The 10,721-nt window shown below is 40.5% G+C and overlaps 1 protein-coding gene across 2 annotated transcripts in view; it reads left to right on the top strand.

Annotated features, from left to right (window-relative positions):
• Positions 1-83: 83 nt before the first annotated feature.
• LRRC49 (leucine rich repeat containing 49) overlaps positions 84-10,721 on the top strand; it is a 154,706-nt gene continuing 144,068 nt past the window's right edge. The window contains exons 1-5 of one of the 2 annotated variants that reach the window (XM_039237857.1): positions 84-218; positions 884-940; positions 3,065-3,152; positions 7,118-7,315; positions 7,665-7,767. In XM_039237857.1, coding sequence (XP_039093788.1) covers positions 171-218; positions 884-940; positions 3,065-3,152; positions 7,118-7,315; positions 7,665-7,767 — 494 coding nt within the window. In that variant the 5' untranslated portion in view covers positions 84-170. The remainder of the gene's footprint in view (positions 219-883; positions 941-3,064; positions 3,153-7,117; positions 7,316-7,664; positions 7,768-10,721) is intronic. The other variant, XM_039237858.1, reaches the window with a different exon arrangement.

Genomic DNA, 10,721 nt, shown 5'->3' with positions numbered 1-10,721 from the left:
TCTGCCGACTGGGTTGGCCGGTGGATTTCGGAGAGGACCAGACCGGAAATGGTCGTCTCCATGGTAACCCTTGAGCGGGTTGCCTGGGAGATGACCCCTTTCGGTCTCTGAGTCTCCGCTGCAGCGTCGCTTCTCAGGCAGATCTAACAGATCCTGGACTGTCTCCTGCCATGATTCCCGGGAAATACCGCTCTGTGTCTGGCCGGGCTGCGAACAACGTAGGTTGGGTCTCCTACTTTCCCCTTCTTCCCATTCGTATCGTTTCTCTGACTGGCGTCTTTGTCCTAGGTGATGGGCTGTATTATTGGGACCAGCACCGCTGAGTGTCCTCAAGCTATTGTCTGACCGAGGCTTGAGATTCGTGGACTGGACCAAGGCTCTTGGAGGGTATCTGATATTGAATGATGGGTATTCGAAGTCTTGTCCAGGTTCTTGGTTTCCCAGAAGGTGGAGCTGGTCTGCTGCGAAAAGCTAGGATTCATTTTATGACCGGTCAGCCCCCAGCCCTTTTTTTCCCCTTTAAATTAAGACAAATTATTATTAATAATAGGCACTCCCACCTCCTTTGCCTGTCCCACTGAGGTATTTACTTAGACCTGGAAGGGCCAGTGTCAAAAACCTGAAGTGCTAAGGTAGAGGGTTAAATCGCTGCAGACATTTTGGAAAATAAATCACAGTGAAACCTTTTAATTCTTTGTCCTGATTTTATTGTTTTCAGCAAATCCTCAGAACAGGATCGTTTGCCACAAACAAAAAGCAAGCATTCTATTTTATTCCAAGTTTTTTTAATATCTTCATCTGTACTGATTTGGGAAGGAATATTTGTGTGTGGGGGGGTATTTAAGTTAAGAGTAGATTTTATGCTTTAATTTTTACATTGCAGGTGAACTGTGGGCTTCATCTGGTTATTCAGACATCATCGCTTCCCGAAAAAAGCAAAGTAAGATTTAAGCAGATCTGTATTTAAATTGAAGATAAATTATTTTATAATCTACACAAATAGCATGATTTAAAGAGCAGAGCTAAAACAAATTTTTCTTTCCTGCTCACATAAAGTCAAAAGCCACTTTTAAAAGCTGATTCTTATTTCATCAATGATTAAGATGTGAGTTTTCCTTTCTTTTTTTTTAAATGTTTGTTTCTTTATTTTGAGCGAGAGAGAGAGAGAGAGAGAGCATGAACGAGGAGAGGCAGAGAGAGAGAGGGAGAGAGAGAGAGAATCCTGAGCAGGTGCCGGCACGCTCAGTGCAGACTCCTAAGCAGGGTTCGATCTCACGACTGAGAGATCATGACCTCAGTGGAAATCAAGAGCCCGTCGCTTAACCAAATGAGCCATCTGAGGTTTTTTTTCCTTTTTGCATTTAAACATTTCTTAAATCAGGATTCTTCTTGGAATTCATGGCATGTTATAGTTTTATGGGGAAAGATTTTTCTTTCTTGGTAGTGGGTAAAAATGATGGTATGTTTTACTACCGACGGCATCTTATAATGGATAAAATGTGATAATTTGGGGGCATACATCTCCACATTCCATCTAAAATCAGGGGAGAAAATAATACATTAGCAGTGGAAATACATTAGGCTTAATGTTATTTAGAAGTTAAGATACGAACATAAGATTCTTTTTTCCCCCTAATTTGTGTGCAGTATCTTTGGCATTTCCATTACACCTCGCTTTAGATTTAATATGCCTGATTTTCTTTCCCTCCCATCTCACCTCAGCGTCCAAACATATTCACCTACCTCCCACACCTTCTGAAGACAATTTTTCCCCGTTTGACCAAGTTGGATATCTCCAACCATCACAATTCAGATTTTTCCTAAAAAAAAAAACTGTTCAATTGATGCCACGGAGGGAACTCTAAAGTGAAGGACAATTTACAAATAACAGCATGAGGAGGGTAAGGAGGGTCAAAAGGATGATAGACACCATTAGTCAAGGTGGTAGTAGTTGATGATATTATGTATATGAAAATAAACACTGGGAAAATAGATCATTTGATCGTCTTGGATAAATAGCAGTTAGCTAGATTAATTGAAAGTATACTTTATTATAATTGGACATAATGGATTCCCTCCAAAAGTCTGTGAGTAGATCTCACTGGACAAATCTTGTTCTATCATTATAATGCACTTCTAGGAAATGTGTGCCTCGTCCAAATTCTCTTCAAACCATTTGCTCTCTCCAGGGTAGACATATGTTCTAAGAAAATACCTTTAGCTCGTATAATTCATAAAATTAGGATACAAATGCTATTATAATATGTATAGTGTGTATGAATCAGAAGCATCTTAGTTTTTAAGATATGTATTTAGGGTTTTTTCTGTGACTAATCATGAGAGGTTGTTTTGATTTTGTTTTTCTCAGTTCTACCAAATAATTTAAAATCAATTTAGAGAAAAACCTTCTGAGAAGGTTTAGATATACAATTTTATTATAATTGGACTTACAGGAATTCTGATGATAAAAACATAGTGACTTTTTCCAACAGAATTTAGTTTCTGCTGTATGTTTCTTGCTTTTGTTTCCTAGAAAATGATTCTTTTAATCATTGTGTCTTTGCCGAGGGTATGGAGGAATTGCAGGTGGTTTGGAACATGGTTTCATCTGACCTCATGAAACTGACTCTGATAGTGTGTGTGTGTGTGTATGTGTGTGTGTGTGTGTGTGTTAAAAAAACCCACATAACATAAAATTTACCATTTTGGCCATTTAAAGTTGTACCAATTAGCGTATCAGCTTGTGCATTCACAAGATTGTGCCTCCATCATCATTATGTAGTTCCACAACTTTTTGTCACCCAGAAGGGGGTCCCTGTATCCATTAAGCAGTCACTCCCCATTCTCTCTTCCCACCCCCTTTGAAAGCCACAAATCTGTTTCTGTCTCTGTAGATTTTGTTATTAGTAGTACTTTATAGATGGATTACACGATATGCCATTTTGTGTCTGGCTTCTTTCACTTAACATGTTTTCAGGGCCTATCTCTGCTGTAGCATGTATCAGTATTGTATGTAATTTTATCATGCCTTACGATGAAATTCTTCCCGAAATATGTGTTTTAGGTTGAATTCAAGCTAAATAGAGAAACGCCGTCATTCCCTGGTCGACTCTTGCAACATGACCTTGAAAGAAACTACTCAAGTAGGCAAGGTATTGTCTGCAAGTAGAGGTCAGATATGGTTTATCTTCCTTGGGTAATATTGTTTAATAATTTCGGCTACCCAAATCCAAACAGACTTGAGTGAAAAATGAAATGGTTTAGTAACCCATGGTTCATTAATCAAATTGGTTCGGTATTTGTTTAGATCAGAATTGATTTTATATACACAGCAAAGTAGATTATTTCCTATACAGAAAAAGCAATTATACTGTAGTTTGGGGGTGGGCTGTGTACCTCAGAATGGGAAAGAATCTTCCAAATACTGTATTAGAACTAAGAAAAATAGGGGGAGGGGAGGGGGGAGATGGGCATGGAGGAGGGCACTTGTGGGGATGAGCACTGGGTGTTATATGGAAACCAACTTGACAATAAACTATAAAAAAAAAAAGAACTAAGAAAAATGGCTAACTAATGAGGGTAAGAGTACAGGAACACAGATGTTTAGGAAACAAGGAAACAGTGGGAAGAGTGACAAATCAGGAGTAGAGAAGAAAATCTCTTTCTTTCCCTGACTAGTGTGTATAATTATAAGTATTTTATATCAAAGGCCTTAAACTTTAGTATGCATCACCCAAGATTTTGTTAGAAAGGCAGGTTCCTAATACTCCCCCTCCTTTCTTCCCCTTCCCCACTCTGATATTGTATGCCTTGAGTGGGACTTGGAAATGTGCATTTTTAATGTCTTGAGTGATTCTGATGGCTATGATTTGTAGACCGTGCTTTGAAAAACACTGCCTTTTATGATCTGGTCATATGTCTGAAATGTATTTTTCAGTTCAAGGAGAAATTTCCTTGAGCACATTTGAGTTGTTAGTTGGTTGCTGAGAACTGCGAGCCATCTGTAATGGGCTAGTGTGAAGCTCTACAGAATCCTTGCGACCGGTACCACCCCCACCTTTTAGGAGTTTTTAGGAGAGTGTTGACCAGTGTAGGCGTGTTATTGTTCATCTCAGCACTACGTGAACCCAGGGCCATTTTGAATATTTAATTAGTTTTTATTTTTTGCTTTGTTACTTCAGGACCTTCTTGAGCCTGTCTAATCGACATGACTTTTCTCTTTCCTGTGTCCTACAGTCTTGTCTTGGCCATGCTAGACATGGCATCCACCTAACTTCACTTCCACCCTATAGGAAGCATCCATCTTGCCTTCTTTGGTTCAGTTCAGTACATATTTATCGACTATGTACTATGTGCTAGACACTGTGTTAGACACAGAGTTACAGATGTGAGCCTGGATTTATATTTGCATTGTGAATTTTCTTCATCTTTTTGCTAATAATATCTTAAATTTATTTTCTGTATCATGGGTCAATACATACTTCTTCCAAGCCATTCTTGAGTTAGAAGAGTAAGTTTATATATAGATTTCTACAGGACTGGTGAGGTAAATTTATTTAAATGGTAAGGTATTACTAGCTACTTGGTAATGAGAAAATAGTGTGGAACACTGAATTTTGTGAACCTAACAGATGAATAAAGCTTTATACATAAGTAATGACTCATAAAATAGAAAATTCTCTAGGGAAAAATAAACCCTTTTTTCCATTGAAGGATTTTATTCAAAGTCATTCTCTAGAACAGGCTACTCATTTGTACCCGGTTGTTTCTAAATGTGCCTCCTCCATAGTTCTAGGAGTTTCATGCAAAGAAGGCCACAGGGCGTGTAGCTTTTTTCTTGACTTTTGTACTCACCGTTCTACCTGCAAAGGCATGAAACTTTGGAGAAATTATAAGTAGCACTTTATCAGGAAAGTTTGGGAATCTTTATCAAATAAACTGCATCCTTATAATCATTATAATTAATTTCACTCCACTTCTTATTTTTCTCTATTTTCTCAAAATTAATTAAGTGTATATGGTAGCCTGACAGCATAAATTAATCAGTGGTACTCTCAGTCTAAAGGAAAGAAGCTCAATGTTTTATTTGAGCCGGTAAGTCTAAAACTTGGTATGTAATTTCTTTTGGGCTTTTTAGAATATTAAGACTCGATACCTGTATCCTGTATATAGATATGTATATATATCTTGTAAGAGCCATACATATATGTATATATCCTGTATATATATATGGCTCTTACAAAAAATATATATATTACACTGATCTTGATGGTAAGCTCATCATACCTTCTGTGTGTAATAAGAGCTGAAAAGTGTGAGGATAAAACTCCTTTGTTCACTAAGCATGACTGAAATTACTCTTTGTTTCCTCTACACCCCAAGTCTTTTGAAGTTTAAATCTGTCTCTTAAACCGAGGATTGGTTTGAAGCTTTAACAAAATGCTTTTAAAAATCTAACTCTAATGCTAATAAGAAAAGTCAAGTTTGTCTATTGTTTGGAGTTTTTCCTTTATAATCTTTAGCTCACCAGTTACATCTTAATCAGTTAATCCCAAGACTAGTTTTTTTTTTTTAATTTTTTAATGTTTTATTTGTTTCTAGGAGGGAGAGAGACAGACAGCGTGAGCAGGGGAGGGTCAGAGAGAGAGGGAGTTACAGACTCTGAAACAGGCTCCAGGCTCTGAGCTGGCAGTCAGCACAGAGCCCAATGCGGGGCTCAAACCCACGAACCGCAAGATCATGACCTAAGCGAAAGTCAGACGCTTAACCAACTAAGCCACCCAGGCACCCCTCACCATTTTTTAAATTTAATTTTTATTCTGAGAAAGACAGAGAGACCAAGAAGCGAAGGGGTAGAGAGAGAGAATTGCAAGTAGGCTTCAGCACAGAGGACGTAGGGCTAGAACTCATGAACTNGAATCCCACCCCAAGACCAGTTCATTGGTGGCCATGCTGTCAGTTCTGAATGCATATACTCTAGAACATCATTATCAGCTATTGTGATGTTTCATGATATTTAGAAAAGTGGAGTATGAGCACTGATCATTTTGTGCAAGAAGCTAGCTGTGTGATATTTCAGTTTATACCTTGTAGACCCACAGAAGCTAGCAGATACCATTGCTTTACAGCTTTTTAATACTATCTATATGGAACTTGATTTTAAGTTACCACCGTATTGTCCGATGGCCTCCCCAAAAGTATGTTAGTTTCTTAGATTTGGGTTTATCTTTTCATCTTATTGGTCCATTTAAGTAGCAGAATTCTGGTAACCATCGTTTCCTTCTTACTGCTTATTGCTCCCTTGAACATCCATTGCTGCTTTCAAGAATATTCTCTCTTTTTTTAAATATTTTTTATTTCTAGGAGAGAGAGAGAGACAGTGTGAGCAGGGGAGGGTCAGAGAGAGAGGGAGACACAGACTCTGAAATAGGCTCCAGGCTCTGAGCTGGCAGTCAGCACAGAGCCCAACGCGGGGCTCAAACCCACAAACCGCGAGATCATGACCTAAGCGGAAGTTGGACGCTTAACCGACTAAGCCACCCAGGCGCCCCAAGAATATTCTTCTCTTCATAGGAGAAAATACAGTAGATTTCTTCTGGTGTTCAAATGATCCCCTCATGACTCAAATCCTACCTCATTTCTGGAACTTCGCAGCATCTGTTCTTAGGCATTGTACACTATTCTGGGTCTTTAGAATATAAAATCCACCACCCCCCAAACCCATGCATAGCCATCTTCTTAAATGAAAAATAATTGTCACATTTATGTGTGAATATATAACAGATACCATTTTCATTCTGCCTTTTGTGTATAGTTTGTTAATTTCAGATGTGTTTGGCCACTCAATTGAAAGCTACTTGCTGGCAGTCAGGTTGATAGGACTGCAGCCCATTCACCTTATAGGAGTATCACACCCTGTGCACCCTAACTACAATTGTACGACATTTATCCACATCCATTGGTCTCTGCAGTATTTTCTACTAATAGTAGCTGAACATACAAAGAAAAAGTGATGATGCCAGCCTTACGTTTGCTATCCCAAACTACTTTCTCTGTATTTCCAGTAGCAACATCATGTACTGTGTAGCTTTGTGACACACTTTTTGATATTTTGAAGGAGATGGAAGAGTAATAAGCCCTTCGCCTCGTAATAAATCATCATGCATCTCGTCCACAACAAACGTGACAGACCTATGTGGGCTGGAAATGAAAACTACCATGAGCTCCTTATCAGCATTTGGAGATTCTTCCATTCAGACACCTTCAAAGCCCAGAACCCGGCAGGGCTGTCATAGTGCTGGCCCAAACGTATCTGGTAATGAGGGACTGCCATCTGCATTCTAAGAGAGTTAAAGTTGTACTAGGGGTCAGCCTTATAACGGGGTAAAGATAGCCCTATAGTTGTTCTGTACTTTCAACCAATCTTTAGGGTGAGGGAAAATTATTTGGTCTATAGAGAACATCTATACAGAACACATAGTTTAGGTTTGAGGAGGAAAGAGACAAACTCAAATGTAATAATTTTAAATGTGGAGAGCTCTGGAAACTGTACTTTCCAGAAAAGATACTTGTAGGGGCCAGAGTTCTCCAAAAATAAGATAACTTTCGTCTTCAGATGTTGGAGTTTTTTCCTAATCCAGTAATTTGTGTATCTTTTGTAATAGGTGATCACATCAATCTGGCGAGCTCATCAATGCCATCATTTCCCATTCTCCAACGTTCTTCTGAAGAGAAGATTCTTTACTCAGACAGGTTGACCCTAGAAAGGTGAGGGCAATTTATTTTATTATTATTATTTTTTTTACTAGATAATAAGCATGGTACAAGATTGGAAAAGTACAAAAGCCTCTCTCCCTTTTCCTGTTCTCTAGCTCTTCTGTTCTCTCAGGTAGGTGTGGGGAGGGATTTTACAGCTATGTAATGTAACAGAGCTTACCTATGCCCTGAAAGAGTAGTATAGTAATTCTAGAGTATGACCTTGATAAAAATGGATTTTAGGATAGAAAAAAATGTATCATCTGGTCCTCATATGGGCCCTTCTGGGCCCTATCCAGTTATCTCACTCCTAATCTCTCCTTCATTCACTCTGCCAAATTTACACCTGCTGCCCTGCTGCCCCTTGAATACACCAAGCATGCGTACACCTCGGGACTTTTGCCCTTGATGTTCCCTCTGCCTACGACGCAGTTCCCTCACATCTCTGTAGGCTCACTCCCTCACCTCAAATGGTATCTTTACTCAAATGGTATCACGTTGGGGACAACCTTCCTTGGCTACCCTGTCTAAAGCTACTACCCATTCCCCGCTGATACTCCCCAGCCCCCTTCTCTGCTTTATCTTTCTTCTTAGCGCTCATCACTTTCTAACATTACATGTTTTACTTGTCAAGTTTATTGTTTGTCTTCTCTTACTGGAATATAAGCTCCACAGACACTGAGGGTTTTGTTCATTTCTGTATCCCCAGCACCTAGAACAGAGCCTGGGAGAAAAACAGACTAAAAAACTTGGGAATGAGTCAGTATACTTGGAATATACTTAGTCTTGGAAAAATAGACTGAAAAACTTAGGAATGAGTGACCCCTAGCTTTAAGTCTAGGAAGCCCTCTGCGTTTCCAAGAGCGAGTTGTTAAGCAAACTTCTTACATTGGCGGCGCCTGACAGTAAATTGTCACAGACCGTTTGTGTGTCTAGATGGGAAGCTCTCTGAGGGCCGCTGTAACTGAGGGCAGAGCACCACTAACTCGTGACAGCTTTGCAGTATCGCTGGGTTTTGTGATCTAATGCTGTCTAATATTTGTAACTTCTCCGATACCATTTTAACGTTTTGAAAGATTTTCTGGAAATTTTTATCTCAGTCTTTCAAAGTCCAGCCAAGAATAGCACCTCAGCCCTACGGTCACGTGTGCCTTATACTAACAGGAGCCAGTGTTTGTGAGGCTGAGAGATAACAGGGTAGGCACTCGCGTGGTAGCTTGTGGTGGTTCAGGCAGTCGTGCAGACGGCCCTTGTATCTTGGGCATCTGGGGTGAGGAAGCCGACTGGTCGGGTGGAGACTTGCTTACCAGGGAAAGGCAGGACGAGGGGGTTGACTCGGCCTCAGAGGCTGGGTGTGAAATGGCAGGATCGCACAGATGCCCGCATAATTGCTCAGGCATAATTCGATCAGTAGCAGGGTGTGTGATCTCGAAAGCGGGGCTGGCAGCGAGGCCCTTGGGCTTTGAGAGCCGGGGGCAGCGGCCGAGGTTTCCAAAGGCAGATCTGCCACTTTGCAGCCTCTGAGCCAGGAGACTGAGGGGCCAAGGGGAGCATCCAGCTGAGCAGCAGTGCCTGGAGAGCTGGGCTCTGGCTGTCCTGGGAGGCTGGGCAGGCCGGGGGCACCAGCAAGGCAGCCTTCCAGCACCAAGCGGGAAACCCAGAGGCAAACGTGCAGCCCAGTAGACCCCTGGCGTGGGAAGGACGTGCAGCAGCTCGGGGCTTTTGTAAGGCAGAATGACCCCCGCAGAGAGCACCCACCTTTTATGTGTGTGTGTTCGCTTGTGTTGCTGGATGGCAGGGACTTAGTGGGTGAAGGGGTACATGGGTGAGAGCCTTGGATCTGGGACTTAGTCACTACATTTAGAATCAGAGAAAGTGACTTTATTTTAAGCTACAATAGTTTATGTAACAGGGAGGTCGGAGATGATTTATTTTCCTTTCTCAGTCATGACTGACTCAACACTTGGATGACCTAGAAGCTGTGGGGATTGGTAAGTTTAATTATGAGAAACAGACGAAGACTGGAGCAGGAAAAATGAGACAATATAAGTTTTTTTGCTAAGTGAATAAAGATATACATTTCAAACTAGAATACTTGTAAGTTATTAATTTATAACTGGTAAAACAAGGAACAAATGTAGTATAATTGAATGCATAAAATGAATTCAAAATACTAAGCACACATGAAAAGAATTCAACTCTTATCTATTATATTTTACTTTCCTTCTTTTTAAACTGATTTTTTCAGGGTCTATATATATAATTTTTTATGTTTATTTATTTCTGAGAGAGAGAGAGAGAGAGAGAGAGAGAGAACATGAACAGGGGAGAGTCAGAGAGAGAGGGAGATACAGAATCTGAAACAGGCTCCAGGCTCTGAGCTGGCTGTCAGCACAGAGCCCGACGCGGGGCTTGAACCCACGAATGTGAGATCATGACCTGAGCCGAAGCCGGCTGCTTACCCGACTGAGCCACCCAGGCGCCCCTTCAGGGTCTACATTTTTAAACATACCTTTTTTGTTTAAAATTTTTTATGTTTATTTTATTTTTGAGAGAGAGAAAGACAGAGAGCAAGTGGAGTAGGGGCAGAGAGCGACGGAGACACAGGATCTGAAGCAGGCTCCAGGCTGTTAGCTGTTAGCTCAGAGCCCGACATGGGGCTCAAACTCATGGACTGTGAGCCGAAGTTGGCGCTCAACTGACTGAGCCACTTAGGGTCCCCTAAACATCATATCTTTGTTGACCATTAACATTCAGTCATTTCCTTGTGCTAATAATTCTGTTTTCTCTAAATAAGGTCATTTCTGAGCACTTCCACAGTTTTACTCATGTTTGATTTATTTCCTATAGATACTATTTATTTGATTTTTACTGAAAGGAAATAGTTCTAATAAGTCTCTCCCCATTAGAGTTGTTCATGCACTGATCAATAGAGCCACGTTTTCCTTGAACACTGTTGAAAATCT

Source organism: Hyaena hyaena, unplaced genomic scaffold (assembly GCF_003009895.1).
Source record: "Hyaena hyaena isolate Hyena2069 unplaced genomic scaffold, ASM300989v1 scaffold_130, whole genome shotgun sequence".
Taxonomy (NCBI): domain Eukaryota; kingdom Metazoa; phylum Chordata; class Mammalia; order Carnivora; family Hyaenidae; genus Hyaena; species Hyaena hyaena.
This window is presented reverse-complemented; position numbering and strand designations above follow the sequence as displayed.